At 40.3% G+C, this 23,423-nt stretch overlaps 1 protein-coding gene across 2 annotated transcripts in view; it reads left to right on the plus strand.

Moving 5' to 3' along the window:
• The window catches only part of ZFYVE9 (zinc finger FYVE-type containing 9), a 124,965-nt gene extending 101,991 nt beyond the window's left edge, over positions 1-22,974 (plus strand). The window contains exons 13-18 of one of the 2 annotated variants that reach the window (XM_028511350.2): positions 10,322-10,472; positions 13,074-13,154; positions 13,784-13,946; positions 16,208-16,313; positions 18,487-18,663; positions 22,415-22,974. In XM_028511350.2, coding sequence (XP_028367151.1) covers positions 10,322-10,472; positions 13,074-13,154; positions 13,784-13,946; positions 16,208-16,313; positions 18,487-18,663; positions 22,415-22,576 — 840 coding nt within the window. In that variant the 3' untranslated portion in view covers positions 22,577-22,974. The remainder of the gene's footprint in view (positions 1-10,321; positions 10,473-13,073; positions 13,155-13,783; positions 13,947-16,207; positions 16,314-18,486; positions 18,664-22,414) is intronic. The other variant, XM_028511349.2, reaches the window with a different exon arrangement.
• Positions 22,975-23,423: the final 449 nt, after the last annotated feature.

Genomic DNA, 23,423 nt, shown 5'->3' on the forward strand with positions numbered 1-23,423 from the left:
AAATTAAATGAACAGCTTATAATTGAATTGTGGGAAGTGTTAGATGGCCTAACTCTGTAATTGAGGTCCCCAAAGGAGAGGAGAAATGGGCAGACAGAAAAATATTTGAAGAATCAATTATGGAAAGTTTTATAAATTTAATGAGAAATATAAACCCATAGATTCAGGAAACTCAGTGAACTCCCCAATAAAAGGAAATAGGATGAAAACTACATCAAGGAACATTATAATCATCATCATAAAATGATGTAACACCAGTGCTAAAAAGAAGAAACTTAGAAACACCTAGAGAAAAAAAAATCCACATTAAATACTGAGAAACCAATAGAAGAATGACAACACATTTCTCATCAAAACAATTCAAGATGCAAGACAGTGCAGCAGAATCTTTAAAGTGCCAAAAGCCCTGGCCAGTGTGGCTAGTTGGTTGGACATCATCCTGCAAACCAAAAAGATTGTGGATTCAGTTCCCATTTGTTGCACACACTCAGGTGTGTGCAGATATGACCCCAGTTGGGGTGCATTACGAAGGCAACAGATCAGTGTTTCTCTCTCACATCGATGCTTCTCTTTCTTTCTTTCTCCTTCCCCTCCCCTCTTTCTAGGATCAGTGGAAGTGGACATGTCCTCAGATGAGGATAAAAAAAATAAACTATCAATCTATATCTTATACTGAGTAAAAAGATTTTTCAGAAATCAAGCAAAATGCTTTTTCAGAAATATAATAGCTAAAAGATTGTATTATTAGCAGACCTATTCCATGAGAAATGTTAAAGGAAGCCCTTCATGGAGAACTCTAAACAGTGGAAATATGAATCTTCATAAAGGAATGAAGTACAACAAAAATAATAAATGTAAAACCTCTTTAAAAGGTAATTAAAACAAACAAAAAACACAATGTATTGTGGAGTTTATAACTTATGTAGAAACAAAATAAATGGCCTCAATATCACAAAGGCCAGGGAAAGGGAAACAGAAGTATACAGATGTAAGGTTCTTATAGGACATGGGAGGTGGTGTAATATTTCTTAAAGGTAGAATGATAAAGACATATAATGTAAATCCAAATGTAGCCATTAGAAAAATTAAAGCAAAGAGGTATGGCTAATAAGCCAATAAAGAAGATAAACTGGAATAACATAAAAAAGACAAACAAAAAGAGGACAAAGAGGAGATGGAACCAAAAAAATAAAAAGCAATATGTTAGATTTAAATCCAACATATTAATAATATCTATAAATAATTTTTAATATATTTTATTGATTATACTAGTATAGTAGTCCCATTTTTCCCCCTTTATTCCCCTCTGCCCTGCACAGCCCCTTCCACCCACATTCCCCCCTTTTAAGTTCATGTCCATGGGTTGTACATATAAGTTCTTTGTCTTCTCCATTTCCTGTACTATTCTTAACCTCTCCCTGTCTATTTTCTACCTACCATTTATGCTACTTATTCTGTGTATCTTTCCCCCATCCCCATCCCCCTCACCACTCCCCTGTTGGTAACCCTCCATGTGATCTCCATTTCTTTGGTTCTGTTCCCTTTCTAGTTTTTTTGCTTTCTTTGTTTTCGTTTTGTTTTGTTTTTTAGATTTGGTTGTTAATAGCTGTTTCTTGTCATTTTACTGTTCCTAGTTTTGATCTTCTTCTTTTTCTTAGATAAGTACCTTTAACATTTCATGTAATAAGGGCTTGGTGATGATGAACTCCTTTAACTTGACCTTATCTGAGAAGCACTTTATCTGCCTTTCCATTCTAAATGATCGCTTTGCTGAATATAGTAATCTTGGATATAGGTCCTTGCCTTTCATGACTTGGAATACTTCTTTCCAGCCCCTTCTTGCCTGCAAGTTTCTGTTGAGAAACCAGCTGATAGTCTTATGGGAACTCCTTTGTAGGTAACTGTCTCCTTTTCTCTTGTTGCTTTTAAGATTCTCTCCTTATCTTTTATCTTGGGTAACTTAATTATGATGTGCCTTGGTGTGTTCCTCCTTGGGTCCAACTTCTTTGGGACTCTGAGCTTCCTGGACTTCCTGGAAGTCTATTTCCTTTGCCAGATTAATTGGGGAAGTTTTCCTTCATTATTTGTTCAAATAAGTTTTCAATCTGTGATTCTTCTTCTTCTCCTTCTGGCACCCCTATGATTCGGTTGTTGAAACATTTCAAGATGTGCTGGAGGTTCCTAAGCCAGTCCTCATTTTTTTGAATTCTCGTTTCTTCATTCCATTCTGGTTGAATGTTTCTTTCTTCCTTCTCCAAACCATTGATTTGAGTCCTGGTTTCCTTTCCATCACTGTTGGTTCCCTGTAGAATTTTCCTTTACGTCACTTTGCATAACTTTCCCTTCTTCCTCTATTTTGTGTCTGTACTCAATCATTTCTGTGATCATTCTGATTACCAGTATTTTGAACTCAGCACCTGATAGGTTCGCTATCTCCTTGTTGTTTAGTTCTTTTTCTGGAGTTTTGATGTATTCTTTTATTTGGGCCATAGTGCTTTGTCTTGGAGCACCTATACATTGTAAGGGACAGAACCTTAGGTCTTCTCCAGGACAAGGCAACCCACATTGATGCATTGTGGCACTGGATGTGGGGGAGGGGTCAGAGAGGGGACAGTGCCTCTTGCTTAGCTCTCCACCTGCTTTCAGGCACTTCCTCCCTACCCACAAGCAAATTGGGCCCTTCTGGTGCTGATTCCCAGGTGGGTGGGCTTTTATCTATTCTAGGACCCTGTAGGTCTCTCCAGGGAACTCTCCTGTGAGGTTGGGAGTTTCTCCCACCACGAAACCCCCACAGACTTTTACAGTGGAAAATTTTGAGGCTTTACTTTCCCACACTGAAACCCTGGGTTGTGAGGTCTGTCTTGCTCCCCAGTTGTTCCTCCCTGCTTATCCACATGCGAATATGGGACTTAACTGATCCGCCAGCTGTTGCCTCACCTGCCCAGTCCATCATTTGCTGCATGTCCTCTCCACCCTGGCTGCCCATCTCTACCCCTCCTACCTATTTGGATGAATGTTTCTTCTTCAACTCCTTGGTTGTCAGACTTCCATACAGTTCAGTTTTCTGGCAGTTCTGGTTGTCTCTGTTTTAAAATTTGTTGTTGTCCTTCTTTTGGTTGTGTGAGGAAGCAAAACGTATCTACCTATACCTCCATCTTAGCCAGAGGTCTGACTACAATAACTTTAAATTAGAAATCAATACCTGAAAGATCTAGAAAATCTCAGTATTTGGAAACAAAAGATACACTTCTCGGCAACCAGTAGGTCAAAGAAAAGACCTGAAGGAAAATTAGAATATTTTGAGCTGACTGAAAATAAATACATGGCATATAGCAATTTGTGGGATACAGCTAAAGCAGTGACTAGAAAGAAATTGATAGCATGAAACTTCTATATTGGGGGAAAAAGATAATCTCAAATCAATGCCCTACTCTCCTATCTTTGGAAATTAGAAAATTAAGAGCAAATGAAACAAAGTAAACAGAAGTAAGGAAATAATCAGACCAGAAACTGATAGAAGACAAAAAAAATTGGAAAATGAAACCAAAATCTAGTTTTGAGTTCAATAAAATTGAGGAACTTCTAGTCAGACTGATTTGGTAGAGAGCAAAAACATAAATTACCATTGTAAGATATGGGATAGGGTATGTCATCACAGGTCCTACTTCAGTAAAATGACAATAATGGTATATTATGGACACATTTATGCCAATACATATTCATGTGGTCAAGGTGGACAAATTCCTTGAACATTAAGCTGACATACTTCTGCCAAGAAGAAGCAGATAACATGAATAGTTCTGTATCTATTGAAAGAATTTAATTATTGTTAGAAACCTTCCCACAAAGAAAAGACCAGGTTCAAATGGTTTCACTGTCGACTTGAATAAATCAAGGAAGAAATAACATCAGGTCTATAGAAACACTACACTGTCAGGAAATAGATGAGGAGGGACTCTCATTCTAGTGACAAAAACAGAAAAAAAATTACAAGAAATAAGACTACATATCAGTATTGCTCATGAAGTTAGTTGTGTAAATACATAACAAATGTTTAGTAAATTCAGTTCACAAATACACAAAATAGTAAGTTGCATCATGGCTGAGTGGGGTTTATTCCATGGGGGTCAAATATATAGTGACAGAAGAGATTTGACTTTGGGTTGTAAACACACAATACATTATTCAATTGATGTATTATAGAGCTGTCCACTTGAAACCTATGTAATTTTATTAACTTATATCACCCCAATAAATTTAAAAAAACATTCCAAGTTGTTATAACATTCAAAAATCAATCTATAATTCACTGAATTGGCAGGATAAGATGGAAAATTATATGATGCAGAAAAAGCATTTGATGAAATCCTACTTCCATTCACGGTGTGTATGTATCTTGGCAGTCTAAGAATAGAAGAGAAATTCCATAACCTAATAAGCATCTACCAAGAAAACCTACAATTAATATTTCTGTGGTGGAAGATTAAATGCTTCCTCTTTAGATTAGGAACAAAGAAGGAAGGTCTAGTTTTATTTCTGTTCAACATTCCAGTGGAGCCTCTAGCCAATGTAATAAAGCAAGAAAATAAGATGATTACAGATTTAAAAAATGAAGTAAGATCATCTTTTACAGGTAACATGATTATCTATGTAAGAAATCCTAAGGACTTTACAAAATGACTACTAGATCTAATAAGTAAATTTAGCAAAGTTGCAAAACCATTGGGTAAAAATCAATCATATTTCTATATGCTAACAATAAATAATTAGAAATTGGAGTTGAAAACAAACAGCAGCATCAGAAACAGGACATATTTAGGGATAAATTTGTCAGGGGATCTGCAATACCTTTGCACTGAAAACTACAGAACATTGCTAAGAGAAATTAAAGAGGACTGAGATAAATGAAGAGATACCCCATGTTTGTGGATCAGAAGACTCAATATTGTTAATATGTTAATTCTCCCCCAATTGATCCATAGCTCCAACATGATCTCAATACCAGCACACTGTTTTTTAAAAAAGAAATTGAGACACTGATTCTAAAATTTATATAGAGATACAAAGAACCTAGAGTGGCCAAGACAACTTTCAAAAAGAACATAGTTCAGGGACTTACACTGCTTGATGTTAAGACTTATTTTAAGGGTAGATTAATCCAGACAGTATTATTTTGGTGCAAATATATGTGTATATACATAGATCAATAGAACAGAATAGTGATTTCAAGTGCTGTTTTTGTGGGTGTGTACATATGTCAAAATTTAAATATGTACATTTTAGCAATCATTTTAAATATAACTAAAAGTAAAGCAATTTTTTTCTAGTAATGTAATAAACATTCAAACTTTTATCAGGTCACTGGGGTAATAGAGCCAAAGAGTTAACCCAGTGTCAGAGTCTCAGCAAAAAGGAACAAAAGTTTGTTAATAACCCTTTACTCAAAACCAGAGACAGGGATAGAGAAGTTTATGTTAGCTGTGATACAGTGTAAGAATCTTTGAAATTATATCTGTATAACTCCCCGTCTTATATAATTTAGGCTGAATGGCTTCTTGAGATTCTTTTCACTCTAACATCCTAAAATAGGAGTTTGGGTTTATTTTAATTCAAAATTACACATATTCTTCAGAGAAATGTGAAGTTACAAAAGCATGATTTCAAAGGTTTGTTGTAGCACAAGCAAGAACAGATGGCCCTAAATTCTGAGGAATGTTTTATTTTCTGGCCTTCAAGGAATACATTTCTTTTCTCTTAGGGAGGAGGCCCAGATAGCCCTCTTTTCAAAAGAATGACAGGAGTTGGGGAGCTGTGCCCTGGAAGATAGTGCAGAGGGGGGAAGTGATGTTCCACTGACTGTTGGTGTCGCTGCTCCTTGTGTTTACGTGTAGAAGGCAGTGTTTAACCACAGATAAAAATTCAGAGAGTCTGCAAGGTCTTAGTCCTTTTAAGTTTTATTTGTTTGTGTCCATTTCCTTGAAGATCTATCCAGTTTTCTGGATAATACTGGAATTATCCTTAAATACTGTCTCTCTACTGATGCCTTCCAAGTCTTTCTCCAGCCTGAATCTCTCCCCTGTTTTGTAGACTTGAGTGTCTTACTGCCCACTTGACATCTCCATTTGATAGGCATCTCAAACTTAGCAAGCTCTACTCTTACCTCTTGATCTTCTCTCAAAACCTGCTCTTCTCACTGCTTTTCCTAAGTTAAGGGCAGTGCTATCCTTACGGTTCCCAGGCCCAAAACTTTGGAGTCATCTGTCTTTTCTTTCATATCCCATGTTTAAACTAACAGGAAATTCTGCTGTCTCTACCTTCCAAATATATCTAGAACCCATCCACCTCTCTGCCCCTGGACCGATCTTGGTCTAAATTGACATCATCCCTGCCTCAGATTTGTGCGGTAGCTTACTAACAACGGTCTTCCTGTTGGTACCTTCTCCCTCCTCAGTCTGTTCTCACCACAGCAGCCTGAGCGATCCTGTTAAAACTAAGTCAGATCATATCACTGCTCTGCTCAAAAACCCTCCAAAGATCTTTTATCCCACTCAGAATAGAAAGCTGAAGTCCTCTACACCATTTGTATTCCTTAACCCATTACCTCTGTAACCTAATGTGTATACCTCTTCTTTTTCTGTCACTCAGCTCCTGCATTAACCTTCCACACAGTCCTTACTCTTCCCCGAAAACTACCAGACATGCTGTCATGCCACCTCCAAGGGCCATTGCACCCACTGTTCTAAATGCTGCAAGGCCTTTCCTTAGACAATCCCATTGCTTTCCTCTCACTTTTCGGTAAGTCCTCCACTGACTGTCCTAGTTCAAATGGCACCAGTACCCCCAGCCCCCTTCCATGCTTTGTTTTTCTGTTTAGTACTTGTCAGTGTCTGACATTACATGTATTGTTTATTGTTTTTATTTTCTCTCCTTACACTCCCAAGAATCTAAGTTTCATGAAAGGAGGAATTTACTAACTAAATGAAGTACTAACAAAATGCCTGGTACACATTACATTCTCACTAAGTATTTGCTAGACGAATGAGCAAAGGTTCATAGTTAATATGTAGACACAGAGGACTAGAAGGTGGGTGCTAGCTTCTGGACACAAGTGAACTCTAGCTAACTGGAAAGATAAGTATTTATATTTTTTCTAAATATCTCCTGAAAAAGGATATTCTTCCCCCAATTCCTTCATTATTCAGCTCAGTGTTCTCTTCTCAGTTCTGTTTGTTTCTTCACTCGCTCTTTTCTGTTTTTCCAAAGTGTTCTTGCTCTGTACCTGATTTCAAAGCAAATCCAAATGATGCCCTTTAGGATACTTCCCTGGAATTCTCCATCCCTCAGACAATGTCATCCTTTCTTTCCTATGTTTTCCCATCTTTCTTTATTCATGTAACATGTGTAGCTGATCAGTATGAATTCCCTTCTGCTCCAGATTTTAAGCATCTTGGGAGCAGAGAGTCTGTCTTTCATTCTTCATCGGATCCATGGTACAGTGGTTTGCTTTCATAGATTTTTCATGCCTTTGTAGTGGATCTTCCCACCTAAAGTTCTTGTCACTTGATAAGTGTTTACAGAATGGAATCATTAAAGCCTATTTTATTAGATACTTAATCTACATGACCCTGCAATTGTAAGTGAGCCAAAATTTTTTAAAAATTTATGCTAACAACATTTACTATCAGTGTAATTCCATGTATAAGGCAAAACCTCCAAATCCATCCCTACTTATATGGCATACTAATTAATATATTCAGCAAATATTTATTGAGCACCTGCCCTGAGCAAGGCCCTGTGCTAATAAGCCTTACACATCATATACAAGTTTTATAACTGTTCCTCAAGGCCCTGCTTAAATTTATCTATTACAAGCCCTTTCTACTTCAAATCAAAAAGCTGAATCAACTGCCATTTTTTTAAAGATTTTGTTTATTTAATTTTAGACAGAGGGGAAAGGAAACAGAGAGAGAGGGAGAGAAACATCAATGTGTGATTACCTCTCAAGCACCCTCCACTGGGGACCTGGCCCTTAACCCAGATATGTGCCCTGACTGGGAATCGAACTGGCAACCCAGGCCAGGACTCAGGCCAGCACTCAGTCCACTAAGGCCAGGCCAGCACTCAGTCCACTAAGCCACACCAGCCAGGACTCAACTGTCATTTTTAACATGAGATGTCAGAGAAGAAATTGAAAGGCATGGCATGTTCAGAAGTGAATTAGGTGTAGTAACTCCTTACACATTTCTTCAGCACAGTCATTCCTAGAACTATATTCTGTCATTGGCTCTTGTGATCTTCATCGATGGTTAGACTCCAGCAGTGGGAAATATAAAAGATAAGGTTTATGCACTACTTCATTTGGTATCTTAAAATGGTTCTTTCAAGATAAGACCCATATATCATTAGCTCAGTGCCTGGCTCACAGTTGGTGCTCCATATATGTTAGCTATTTTGCACAGACTGTTTTCACAGCATTTGCTTTTCTGCCTTTTATTAGTATGTCATCACTAATTTTTTATTTCTTAGGAAGATCCTGAATCCCATTATCTAATAGAGGTACTGGATTGAATTATTTGCTACAGATTTTAAGGTTGACTTATGATTTCATAAACAAGGTGGAGGAAGCAAGCATATAAATTTTATTTAACAAACAGCACTTATTATGTTCTTGGTGCTGTTCTAAGCACTTTACAAATATTTATTTAATACTCATAATTATATGAAATAATTACTTTCATTATTTCATTTTATATAGGAGGAAACTGGGACACAGAGAAATCAAATAACTTACCCAAGGGCACAGGCTAATTAGTTTCAAAACCAGGACCAAAGTATAAGCAGTCTTACTTGACTCCTTGCTCTTAATCCAAGTCTGGATGTGGGTAATGTCACATAAGGAATACAAAGAGTGTGCTGTGGCATTTCAAAGAAAGCAGTGGTCACATTGGTGTCTAATTGAGAGTTAAAGAAGGCTATATGCAGGAACCGCTATTTTAGTATGCTTTGACTTGGGGGGGCAGCTTTTTCAGGTGCTGGGATATGGGAGAGGGAAAGCAAGGTGGACTAAGTAATAGCATATGCTGAAGCTCGCAGATGGGAAATAGTGCTGCATCAGCAAGCATTCCTGTATATAAGGATATACAATCAGAAGGGAAACAAGACAGAAAGCTGGTTTGTGGCCACAGCCACAAAAAATATGTGGTTGCCTCTGGCACAACCCCTACCGGGGACCTGGCCCACAACCCAGGCATTCGTCCTGACTGGGAACTGAACCGGCAACCCATTGGTTCACAGGCCAGCGCTCAGTCCACTGAGCTATACCAGCCAGGGTTTATCTGATATTTTTCATACTGTGGTAATTCAACTTATAAGTGGAAGAGTGGAGTAAAATAAAAGTTGTGGACTAGATTTTTAAAAGATTGAAGCCATTTTAAAGGATCGAATTAGAAAGTTAGACAAATTGGATAGCATGAAGTGAAAAATGGGAAATAAAAAACAATTATTAGCCTCTTTCAACCAAAAGCCAGAATTTAACAGCAAGATGATATATAAGTTCAGATTTGTTTACTAGATGCAAAATGAGTTTTTACATTAGCTTCAGAATTACCATATTTTGTGGTGTATAATGCACTCTTTTTTGCCCAAATTTTTGAGGGGAAAAATAAGGGTGCGCATTATACGTGGGTATAATGATTACATACCATGGGTGTAATAGTGGGTATAATAATCCCATGGATAATGAGCACAAAATGTGGTTGCGTATCATACATGGCGAAATACAGAATCATTTAAAATCCTTTGGTAAGAACAAAGCAAAGTATTAGTAAATGATTTCAATGAAGATATCATGCATAGGTTAGTAAAACTAAGAAGCAATGGAGTTTATGTATTTTACAGAAAGGTCTCACTCCTTTACATGGCCATAGAAAAAGACAACAGACACACTTAAATATGGGACTTTCTTTTGACTTAGAATTTAAGTATAAATACGTCTTAAGAGACTCCACTGGATAACAGAAACTACTGTAATTAGCTAAACTAAGTTTAGTGCAGCAATAAAAGACAAATGAATGCAAAATGTGTCATGTGCCCAGGTTACAATATGAATCACCTATAAACTATACAGAGAATTTTTGTATTTGTTTATTTGACTGATTTTTCACTTTGTTTTTATTATTCAGAGCCCCTTTGTCACTGTAATAAATAGTAATATTGTTTTGTCTTTGAAGGTGAAGGAGTTATGCCATGTCAGACAAAAAAAAAAAAAAAAGCCCATTCTTGCAGAATAAGAAAGAGAGCTAATCCTCTTCTCTGACTACAGATGATGAAGGCCATGAACAAGTCAAACGAGCACGTCCTGGCGGGAGGGGCCTGCTTCAATGAGAAGGCAGACTCGCATCTCGTGTGTGTGCAGAATGATGATGGGAACTACCAGACCCAGGCTATCAGTATTCACAATCAGCCCAGAAAGGGTGAGTATTTGAGCTAATTGAGATTATGAGAAGGGAAGATTGTAATGGACGTGGAGTTGGATATCTCAACCCTGTAGCACTTACTTTCTAGAAAGGTGACCACAAACAACTTGGTTAAACTAACCTTTCCAACCTTATTCTCCAGGGTGAGGTTGATTCCGGAAGCAGCCAGTCTGAGAGTTGCAAATGGAATCTCTGTTATGGAGGGGGAACTAGAAAATACTGCCCCAGGGTTTTGACAGGGCCCCAGTGGTATTTGAAGTTAGTGACTAGGCCCCATGGTGAGAATATACTTAGACATGGAGCTTCTTGAATGACCATACTCAAAGAATGTTAATTAATAGGTTGACAGGATTCTGAAGAAAGTTTTCATGATTCAGTGGTGCTCAGAATGTGGTCTCACCACTTAGGGGATTGTTAGAAATGAAGAATTTACACCCGAGGTCTGCTAGATCAGAATTTGCATTTTAACACAATCCCCATGAGATTCAAATGCACATATGAATTTAAGGATCACTGCTTAGTGTGGCATTTCCTTCAGTGTCTTCCCAGGTTTTATGGTTTTAAAAAACATTCAGCCCTGGCTGGGTACTCAGTTAGAGCATTGTCCCGATAAGCCAAGGCTGCTGTTGGATCTCCAGTCAGAGCACATACAAGAAGCAAGCAATGAGTGCCTGAATGAGGGGCACAACAATGGATGTCTGTCTCCGTCTCTGTCTCTGTCTCTGTCTCTGTCTCTCTCTGTTTTTCTCTCCCCATCTTCTCCTTCCTCTCTCTTTTTAGAAAATCAATAAGTAAAAAAAATTAAATATTCACATAAATAGATAAAAGTCTTCCTTAATACATTAAACTGAGGGATCCTGAGTTAAAGAAGTTTAAACAGATTTCTTCACTATAGGACTTTTCAGAGCCTTTAACAAGCTGATGTATGTTATGACCTTCCCAAAGGAGGAGCATGCCTCGCCCTTCCTAAATTTATTTGACCATGAATCTTCTTTCCCTCAGAATCTATCTTAAAACTAGCTTTCTTTAGTATGCTTTACAAAACACTTCTCTAGAAGACATACTGTATGTCACTTTCTTTAATATGTATTTTAAATCAGTTGTTTGATAAAGGCATGAAAAGTATTTAGCTTGTATATACTCAAAAACAATGGCCAAAGTAAGGTAGGTATAACAAATCTACAGTGCTCCCTATTATTCACCTCAGACGTAGAAAATTTGATCAGCACGGGAGTTTTGACCTGCTCTGTTTCCAACCTGGGCCAGTTCACCCCTCCTTAGGCAACCTGGTGGCGCACCACCCCCCACCCCTGGAGGTCACCATATTGATGCCGAACTTAGTGCGGACACCTGATCAGCATAGCGCACTGCAGCCCAGAACTCCTGGGCTCTAGCGACCCTCTTGCCTCAGCCTCCCAAGTAGCTGGGACTACAGGTGCACGCCACCGGGCCCGCAGACCTAGAAAATTTGAATACGTTCTGGATCTCATTAACATAACTGCTGCTCTCCACTGGTGCAACTGGGGGTTCTTGAGAGGATGATTCAAGAAATCTGGAAATTAGATCAAAGGAAGACATCTTGACTGAAGCATAAATGTTTAACCTGAAAAAGTACAGATTGAAAGAGAGTGAAAAATAGCTATTTCTATATTTAAGATTTTCTATTATGTGGAAATAAGATCCACCTTACTCTCTATAGCTACAAAAGGCTAAAACTGGCACCAATGAGGGAAAGTAACAAGCATCTAAGTTTGGCCTCGATTTGAGAGCACACACTAGCACTGAGATTATCTAGCAGGAGAATGGACTGCCTTGTGCTATTGTGGGCTCCTCGTCACCAGGAGTCATGACAAAGGCTGGTTGACCTACCTGTTAGGTGTTGGGTAGAAAGTTGGAACAGCTCAGTCCAATTTAAGAGATGGGAAAGAAAGACAGTTTAGTGAAGTTTTCATAAAGTTCAGTGTATTAAATATCCTTTCTTTTATGAAGAGACAGTAGTATCAGGTGTTTTTTAAAGGTCTTCTTTTTTCTTAATAGTTCTACTTGGTAAATAAAATAGTTGACAAACATGTCACTATGTTCAAAATATATTTGACCTAAAACAAACAAACAAACAAACCTGGAAACCAGTGAATTAGATCAGGAGTCAGCAGACTTTTTCTGTATATTTTAGTTTTGCAGGCCTGCAGTCTTTGTTGCCAACGACCCAACTCTGTGACATCACACTTCAAAAACTGTTACAGGCAGTGTGTAAATGAATGGCCACAGCTGTGTTCCAATATTGTTTCATTTAGAGAAACAGGCTTAAATTAAGGCCAAGCCCTAGAATTGACCACTAAGATTTCTTTGCTTATAGGATTCTTTGATTCTTAATTGGAGCAAAACAAAATGGGAGAGTATATCCTAAAACCTCATTCCCTGCCTGTCATAAGCATTGGGAATTACTGGTTACTTGCATATGAGGGTGTGTGGAGTTGGCATTGTTTGCTTTCTGGATGGTGATAGTTGGAGTTCCCAACTACTGAATGTTTTATTATTATTCTCAGTCCCTCCACCTCAGGGTCTGTCTTCACCAAACTGTTTCTCTTGCTGTTGCAGTGACTGGCGCCAGTTTCTTTGTGTTCAGTGGCGCTCTGAAGTCCTCTTCAGGCTATCTTGCCAAGTCCAGTATTGTGGAAGGTAAATAATGAGTTAAGCACTCTGTGTACATTAGTTCCAGTCCCAAAAGTGAAGGACACTAAAGGAAGCTTTGACATTTTTGCCATAGACTTCTGGACTCATTATCATTCATTCAATAGCATCTTACTCTTCAGCTAATTAAAACTGCTTAGTTCTCCAAAAGGAGATGAGTGGTAGAGATATGGTACAACAGTACATAAAAATTAAGAGATGACCTTTCAGGACTTTGGGATAAGGTACCCAAGGGGACATAGTCTGAGTTTAAATGTATCAATCATTGGGCGCAAATCTATAAATATGTAGATGAAGCTCAGCCCCTCTTACCCACAAGAACATTGCAGTCATCATTTGGGATACAGGAGAAACTTTGTTGGGTCTAAGGTGAAATCAGAATGTGAGTGTTTTAAGCAGAACACATCATGGTGTTTGCTTCTCATAGCACTTTCAGTAAGTAAGAGGTTGGCTCACAGAACAAAACTCGCTTGTGCCTGTCAGCTTTAGACAGTTAGACAGCAGAGCAAAGTTTTACATTTAATCCTAGAGGGGTTGCTAGATTCCAGGTGCTGGTTTTCCCCTGCGTCTCTCCCTTTTGTCGCTCTCACCTGCATTATCTTGGTGCCGATTCTCAGACGGCGTTATGGTCCAGATCACTGCAGAGAACATGGATGCCTTGCGGCAGGCCCTGCGAGAGATGAAGGACTTCACCATCACCTGTGGCAAGGCGGATGCTGAGGATCCGCAGGAGCTCATCCACATCCAGTGGGTGGACGACGACAAGAACGTCAACAAGGGGTAAACGCAGCAAACTTGGCACTAGTTACGGGCTAGGCTCTGGGTTTGTCTATGCTGCTGTTTTATAACTTGACTGAAGAGAAAGGATCGCTTTGTATACATAACATAGAATTTTAAATTCCGGTTTCTTGGCTTCATTTCTGAAAGAGTTTCTGTCCATATTTCTGAAGGAAGGAGGAGGGGAAGAGTTGATGAAACAAAATTCCTCTAAAATCACTCAGATAATAGTAATGCCTGAGCCTTTTATGGTTTAAAGCATTTCTGCTGATATTGTTAATTTGACAGAAGTAGTGTTATTCCATATTACCAATGAGAAACAGCACCGAAAGGCTGAGTGACCTCACAGTGCTAGGAAGTGGCAGGGCCAGGACCACCGCCTTGGGCGTCAAGTGCTGCATTCTTTCCCAACTGATAAGTGGCTCAGTCTGGTTCTGAAATAATTATAAATAAGTTCACCAAAGTATGGAAAACACTGTAGGATACTGTAAGGATAAAAGAAAAGGAAGCTTGTAGAGGTTGTGGGGCAGTATTCAAGAGCGACTTCACAGAGAAATGGCTGCTACTTAAGCTGAATCTGGTAAGATGAGTAGGTATGTGCCGCTTAGCTGTGGTGGAGTAGGGATTCCAGCCTGAGGGGATAGCAGGAACAATATGGCATCCAGCTTTTTTTAAAGGTTTAAAAACTCGTTATTTAACAGAAGGAAGTGATTTCTAAATCAGTGAGTATATTTGCCTATTTTTAAAGATTTTATTTATTTTTAGAGAGAGGAGAAGGGAGAGAGAAAGAGAGAGAGAGAAACATCGATGTGAGAAACATTGATTGGTTGCCTCTTGTACGTGCCCTGACCAGGGACCGAACCTAGGGCAACCCAGACACCGTCCTGACCCATAATAGAACTGATGACCTTTTGCTTTGTGGGACAATGCCTAACCGAGCCACACGGTCAGGGAGCCTATTTTCTTTGTTACAAATAACCCTTTATCTTCCCATACTTCACTGGAAAATTTAATTTCAGAATCCACTTGTGTTTAATTCTCTATTATAGTTGGAAATGGACATGGTTATTAGGTTCAAAAAATCGATAACCTGAAAATCTGATGCCATAACATATTGGTAACTAACAAGCAACAAGTTGCCCCTTCCTACAAGGGCCATTGGCAGCATCTCAGAAAACAGGACAAGCACCGGTCAGGGAAGTCTCTCCAACTCAGGAGTTTAGTGTGTAGTGTGTGAATGGAATGTTTTCCAGTTTGTCCCTCTGTCTGGGTACCTTCTCTTGAAAGAGTGCTAACCAGCTCAGGGTGTTCTTTTCTTGACATTGTTGTGTGATGAATTTGCAATTAAACTTAACATTGTTTAAATAATTTTAATGCCAGCAAATCCCTGATATTGAAGTTTAAGTTAAATTTTACCTTAATATACATAGAGATTGAAAAACATAAACAGATTTGAACATTGTTAGGAAGCATTTGGAATCTTTGTGATTCCATTTATTTTGGATCCTCATTTCCACCAGTATTTCCACATACTTATACGTGTTATATTTTGGAGAGGAAATGACTATAAAAAGGGGGCTAGGTTCCTGCAAAGTTTCTGTTCAGAAACCTAGGAATGATGATTTAGCTGCGAAGGGAATTTGTTGAGGTAATATAGATACTTGTTCATCAGTTCACTCCAGCACTATCATAATTAGTGTAATCAGTTAAATAATTCTTTCAATCATAAACATTCATTAAACTCCTACATTCTAAGCGGTGTGTCAGAACCGAGAATATAGCACACAAAGGCGAGTACATCATAGTCCTCCCCTTCAGAAGTTCCTTTGTAAGGCAGATCCACAAGTGTATGAAGAATCTAACATGGCGGATGTTACTACAGCCAGGAGCAGAGGGGACAGAGCCGTGACAGCACAGGGGTGAGCAGGACGGGGTGGGTGGCCCTGCATTCACTGTAGGAAGGAATGCTGGAGGAGGAGAGCAGGTTTGAGTGAACAGTTTCTTTATGTTAAAAGAACCAGCTCCTGGAATCATGAGTCTTTTTTTGTATGTGTGTTCTTTCAGTTATTTTAGTGAAAATAAACAAAGAGCACCCCCGAGTGCTCTGTTCACATACGTTTTTGTGTAGTGGCTCCTTGCTGTGGTATGTTGCACAGGTGTGTTTGGTAAGATACCCAGTGTAATTAGTAGCCAGACTTGGTAAGAGAAGTGGCTCTTCCAACTTCTAGAGCTGCTTCCATCTCTCCTCTTTGACTCTGTTTTAGTGTCGTCAGTCCTATAGACGGGAAGTGCATGGAGTCTATAATAAGTGTGAAGATATTCCACGGATCGGAGTATAAAGCAAATGGAAAAGTCATTAGATGGACAGAGGTAAGGAAGTAAAACTTCGCATTCATGACCCCCTTTGAGCACAACATTTTGCTGGACCCAGAGACACATTTGAAAGTTAAGACAAAAAGTCTGTTTGTCTTCTATACTCTAATTCCTCTGGTGTGTCATAGGTCACTGGGAAGAAATGCCAGCAAGAGCAGGCTGCACACTGGTGTCTCCTCCTTCCTATGAACCAGTAGGGATTTGTTTGCATTGGGATTCACAAAGGGTACATCTCTGAATTGTGCACACTGTCTTTTCCGTGTGGCTCAGAAAGCTGGGCTAGTGATGCTGCACTCACAGTTAAACTATCTTAGATAACACAGTATTTTTTTTTTTTAATCATTGTTCAAGTACAGTTTTCTCCCCCCTACTCCCATTCCAGCCCACCCACCCAACCCTCCCCCCTTCCCCCCATTACCCCCCACCCCTAGTTTTTGTCCATGAGATAACACAGTCTTAAAAATTGATTTATTTCACCAATAAGAAAACTAGTGTGTCAACTATAATTTTAAAAGAAAACTAAAGTTTGGAGACTAAGTAACTTGTCCAAGAATACGTGGTAAATAAGTAGCGTCAAAGTCCTTCTGATTCAAACCCAGATGTGAACAACTCCTAAGCTCTCTTTCACTACACGGTTCCCTACCGGGAAAGCAGTATTAGAGGCTAGTCTGGAAATGGGAGGAGCAGATCAGAGGCCCCGCGTGTGTGTGCACATCAGACAGATCAGGAAGAGGTGGGCCCTAGGTCTCTCAATTTCTTTTGAACTTTATTTATACCTATCTGTAAAATAAGACATTAGTTAAAGATCTCTAAGAGTCTTTGCAGCTTTAGAAGCAATTTTTTAAAACATTCTGTGACTTCTAACTTTTCCATTTTACACAGAAGGTAACTGGGGCCATGAGGGGTTAAGCGTCTTATCCAAGCTCACATAGCTGATTCCTGATAGCAGGGACTAGAATCTGGTTCTTCATTTCTTGAGCTGTTGTTGAAAGTGTCTTATCCTTCATATCAGGCTGCGTTTTCATACACAGCTCGGTGGTCTTAGCTGCTTGCTGTATGATTATGCCTTTGGCACATTTTGAGTAGTGCATACTCTGAAACACATGAAACTTGATTGCTTACAAAGTACTTTGACCTCCGTTTCCTCCATTTTGTTCCCCAGTAACACCATGAGGTAGGGAGGTGACCCACTCATTTGCATGATGAGAAATGCTCAGAGAGGCTGTGTGACCCTGTGACTTGCCTGATCCTGGTTAGTGGAAGAGCAAAGGCCAAGGCCTCCTGACTCCCATTCTAGAGCTTTTTCCATAATTTCATGCTGTCACTTTCATGGGACAGGTCTGCATAGCTGATCCCTTTTTAGTACCATTCGTATAAGCCGCTTACTGAGCAGTAAGCTAGGGTTGGTATATATAAGCAAAACATGCTTATATGTCATTTATTCTCTGAGGAGGACAGTGGTTTCCATTTTATGAAGTCACATGGGGCATAAGAAGCCAAAGGACATGGCTGTCCTCCTCCTGTGTGGGACAAGGACTCTAGTCTCTCAGTTCCAAATTTGCTGTGCTTCTGCCTGTGCCCATGCAGTGGACACTGACACAGCTCTGGCCTCGGCAGTGTCAAGGCCACCTGGCGGGAAGAACTCTGTGATAAGAGGCAGAAGACCCAGATGCTGGGCTTAACCCTACCTCTGTTTCTCAGTGCTTATATCTTACATGCACCCGGGGGGAGTCACCTCCCTTCTGTGAGTAATCTGTAATATAAAGGGTTTGGGTCACATAAACTATAAGGGCCATTCCCTTAGATTCTAAGATCAATTCCTAAGAAAACCACCCACATATAGGAATTAACGTTTTAGAAGTGCGCAGTGGAAAATGTAAGCTTTTCCTGGTTCTGAGTAGAATGGTTCTGGTACCATTAGGACCCTGACACGGCTTTTGGGGGACAGGCAGTTTGGTCCTGCCACTGTGTAGATGCAGAGACTAGCGTCACTCCTCAGGTGTCAGATGTCAGTGCCCTGTTCTTGGCCCAAGGACTTGGAGGTACCCTGTCTGTGAGGTCTTCTTGCACACCTCAGGAGGTCAGGGCGCTCATGCATGGAGAGCTGATGCACTCGTTGCTCCCTGCATCTCCTGGGGCACAAGGTTGAAGTCTCTCGTTTGGGAAACAGGTGTTTTTCCTAGAAAACGATGACCAGCACAGTTGCCTGAGTGACCCAGCAGATCACAGCCGACTGACTGAGCACATTGCCAAGGCTTTTTGCCTTGCTCTCTGTCCCCACCTGAAGCTTCTGAAGGAAGATGGAATGACTAAACTGGGACTGCGTGTGACACTTGACTCAGATCAGGTAAGAAGACTCTTCAGTAGCTTTCTGATGTGCGTTTTCCTGTGTCAACCCAGAGAGTTTCCTTCTCTGGACCTTGGGCCTGACCCAATGTAGTTTTCTGGCCTCCCCTGTAGAAATACACCTTGATGTGCTGTTTGATCAGACTCTGGATCATGTGAACCGTGGCTTCCTCATCTAAATATTTGCAAGGACTTGGTTTTCTTTCTAGGGTTAGGAGAAGTGTGTGCAAAGACCTGCCACCCCTGTGTGAATGACATGAATGCTGCCCTTTGAGACTCCTCTGTCCCGCCCTTCGGGGATCAGTCTGCCCTTCACAGAGGGCAGGTCCAGGCTGTCCTGTATCCTGTTTTCTTAATCTGAGCCCAGCGGGCCTCTGCTGACTGGCCTCTGTAGCACCCACCCCTTAAGGTCTTCTTACTGTGAACATTTCCAAGTTTGAGCTGTTTCCTCATTAATTTTCCTGTCATCTCAGCTCTCCTATGGTCAAGCTTCTCTCCCAGTCTTACTCAAATTTTTCTTTTGTTGTTAGAAGTAACAATCCATTCTTAGCACATGTGCCTCCCTCCCCCAATACCTTGTCCCGTTGCCTCTCCTGTGGGCCAGCACTGTAAACTCTCCACAGGCACACCTCGGAGATAAGTGGGCCCCGTTCCAGACCACCACGATACATGACTATTGGAGTACAGCAAGTCTGGGTTTCCCAGTGCGTGTCAGAGTCATGTTTACACTATACTGTGGTGTAAATAAGTGTGTAGTAGCCTTAAGTCTAAAAAAATGTACAGACCTTAATTAAAAATACTTTATTGCTAAACATGCTACTTATCATCTGAGCCTCCCATGAGTCATCATCCTTTGGCTGGTCGGGGGTTTTGACTCAGCATTGATGGCTACTGACTGGTCCGGCTGGGGATTGCTGATGATTGTTGACTGTGACGACAATTTCTTAAAATAAGACAACAACGTAGTTTTATGCATCGATTGACTTCCTGTCACAAACACTTCTCTGTGGCATGTGATGCTGTTTGATAGCATTTTACTCACAATAGAACTTTCAAAACTGGAGTCAGTTCTCTCAATCCTTTCATTGCTTTGTCAACTAAGTTTATGTAACATTCTAAACCCTTTGTTTCAACAGTCTTCACAGCTTTTTCACCAAGAGTAGACTCCATCTGAAGAAACCACTTTCTTTGCTTACCCATAAGAAGAGAAGCAACTCCTCATCTATTAAAGTTTCATCATGAGACTGCAGTAGTTCAGTCTCACCTTCAGGCTCCACTTCTAATTCTAGGTGTCCTGCTATTTCTGCCACATCTGCAGTTGCTTCCTCCACTGGACTCGTGAACCCCTGAAAGTCATTCATGAGGGATGCAATGAACTTCCCAACTCCTGTTAATGCTGATAGTTTGACCTGTTTCCATGAATTATGAATGTTCTTAATATCACCTAAGAATAGTGAATCCTTTCCAGAAAGTTTTGAATTTCCTTTGTCTAGATCCATCAAAGTAATCTCTTATCTATTGCAACTATAGCCTTAAAAAATGTATGTCTTAAAAAGACTTGAAAATCTGAAGTGTGTTAGCAGGCAATGTACATCTCCATCAGAGCTCTTGGGTGACCAGGTACATTGTCAGTGAGGCCATAATATTTTGAAAGAGTCTTCTGAGCAGTGGGTCTAGATAAGGGCTTAAAATATTCAGTAAACCATGTTGTAAACAGCTGTGCTGCCATCCAGGCAGAGTAGATTTAGTATAATTGTTAGGGCCCCAGGGTTTTCAGGATGGTGAATGAGCATTGGCTTCAACTGAAAGTCACCAGCTGCATTGGCCCCTAACAAGAGAGTCAGCCTGTCCTTTGAAGCTTAAGCCAGCCACTGACTTTTCCTCTCTCGCTGTACAAATCCTAGATGGTGTGGGGTTCTTTTTCCCCAATATAAGGCTGTTTGTGTCCATTGAAATTTGTTACTTAGTGCAGCCTCCTTCACTAATTATCTTAGCTAGATCTTCTGGATAATTTGCACCCTCACTTGCTGCTCCACCTTGCCCTTTGTACGGAGAGGGCCTCTTTCCTAAACCTTTCTCGGCCTTCACAGAAGTGAAGAGTTGGGCCTTGCTCTGGATTAGGCTTTGGCTTGAGGGAATGTACTGGTTCAATCTTCTATCCAGACCACTGAAACTTTCTCGTATCAGCAGTAAGGCTGTACACTTCTTTAGCATTCATGTTCACTGGAATAGCACTTGTAATTTCCTTCAAGAACGCTTCCTCTGTATTCACAACTTGGCTGTTTTGCATAAGAGGCCTAGCTTTTGGCCTGAGCTATGGACGTCCCGTCCTCACTAAGCTTATTCATTTCTAGCTTTTGACTTAAAGTGAGAGATGTACGTCTCTTCCTTTTACTTGAACATTGAGAAGCCATTATAGGGTTATAATTGCCCTAATTTGAATATTGTTATGTCTCAGGGCCTAAGGAGGCCTGAAGAGAGGGAGAGAGGGGGGTCACAGCCAGTCTTTGTAGCAGTCAGAACACACACATTTATTTACTGAGTTCACCATCTTGTATGTGCGCGCAGTTAGTGGGCACCTCAAAACGGTTACCATAGTAACATCAAAGAGCACTGATTGGAGAATCACCATAACAAATGTAACAGTAATAAAAAAGTTTGATATACTTCTAGAGTTACCAGAACATGACACAGAAACACAGTGAACCAATGCTGGAAAGCGGTGTTTGATAGACTGCTCAGCGCAAGGTTGCCACAGTCCTTTGGTTTGTGAAGAACTCAATATCCATAAAGCACAGCAAAGCAAAGTGGAATAGAAACAAGCTGCGCCCGTACATCTTGGATTCTGGATCCCTGTGACGTGTCCCGGTACACCTGCTTTGACGCAAAGCCGCGTCATTCTCAGGGAGAATGTGAAAGGTTATGGATCTGGCTCCATTTCCTGACTAGTCATCAGTCAACAAGTACATGTTTTCTATGTAAGGCCTTTCCCAGTGCTGTACTAAGCACCTCAGGGTAATACACGTGAAGGATCATGGTCCTTTGTCACTCAGAACTGTAATCTGTTTGGAAAGACAGAAATTCATGTGAACAATTAAAAAACAAGAGTTTTCTGCTAATGAGTGGGCCTCTTGAGGGCAGGGGCCCTGTTCCATTAATCTTTGAATTTCTGGGTTTGTAGGTGCTCAAAACGGTGTGTGGACAGATGATTGGCAGAATAAGTGCTCAGTTCCTGCTATGTTAGGGAGTTACCAATTTTGCTGTATATAACGCACACCCACGTTTTTGTGCACATTATCCATGGGATTACTGTACCCACGGTATGTGATTACACATGTATAATGTGCATCCTTATTTTTCCCTCAGAAATTTGGGCAAAAGTGTGCATTATACATAGCAAGATTACAAGATCTAGTGTATTTTCCCATTTTCATTGTCACAACCATAGATTTAGGAAAGTATTTCCAATATTTCATATCTCCCTATATCACCCCAGCCCCATCTCAGAAACTAAGACTCTAACAGGATTAGGTTTAAGTGTCTTGCCCAAGTTCTCATGACCACCCAAGTGTTAGGGGTCAGGATGATAAATGACAATCAGGGAAAAGGAGGAGAATTGGTGTTAACTGCTGTGTGTCTGGCCCATGTCCAGGAAGGACATCTCCTTTCCTGCTCAGCCTCCTTGGCCCTCAGCCCTCTGGAGAGACCTTCCCTATCCAGTAACCTGTCATCCCCTTCTCTCTGTGGTGTAGGTTGGCTACCAAGCAGGGAGCAATGGCCAGCCCCTTCCCTCGCAGTACATGAACGACCTGGACAGCGCTCTGGTGCCGGTGATCCATGGAGGGGCCTGCCAGCTCAGTGAGGGCCCCATCGTCATGGAACTCATCTTTTATATTCTGGAAAACATCACATAGACAGAGGACTTCATTTTTTTCTGTTCAGACCTGTTGCAATAGCAGTCATACCCAAGTCATTTGCACTTTAGAACTGGAAGATTAAGCTTTTGTTAACACTATTAATGGGGGGGGAGTGGGAGTTTGGGGGACTAGGGTGGGAAAGGGTGGTTGGGGGGACAGATGTTCCATAATTCTAAGTCTTCTATGCATTGTCCACCAAGAAGACCTGGGCAGCTTCCGTTACTGCACGACAGTTATGCTATCCTCGCAGCTAATCTTCTTCTGTTACTGTTTAGACAAGAATTCTCCTGTTTTAAGACTTACTTATGGTCTTGTGCTCAGAAATGCTCAAATGGATACAAACATCACCGAGGGTGGGGTGGGAGAGTGGAGGGGAATAAAAAAATGAAGCATCAGTCTTGTACCCTTGTACAGAATTGATATAAAAGGAGAGTGTCACACTGATCTTGTCCTATTTACATCCCAGTAACTTCAAGTAGAAGTCACAATTAGATTTGTGTTTGTTTTTAACAGATTGCCCAATGGATTATCCCTCTTCTAGCCAAGAAGGGGCAACTCGGTGTAAATGAGGTGATTGGGATAGCAGAGCCGAGTCCAGGATTGCTCAAGATCTGTCCAGGTCAATGGCAGGTATTGAGTTGGGCCTTTCTGTGAAAGCTGACAATGCATTTAAGATATTCTTAGTTATAATGTACACTAGAAATATTTTTAAAAACATTTTGAGAAATAATTTAAACTTCCAAGGAAGTTGCAAGTACAAAAAATCCTATGTATGCTTTACTTAGATTTACCTACTGTTCACATATTAACATTTTGCCTCATTTGCTATATTTGTGTCTCTCCA

Source organism: Phyllostomus discolor, chromosome 5 (assembly GCF_004126475.2).
Source record: "Phyllostomus discolor isolate MPI-MPIP mPhyDis1 chromosome 5, mPhyDis1.pri.v3, whole genome shotgun sequence".
NCBI classification, from domain to species: Eukaryota; Metazoa; Chordata; class Mammalia; order Chiroptera; family Phyllostomidae; genus Phyllostomus; species Phyllostomus discolor.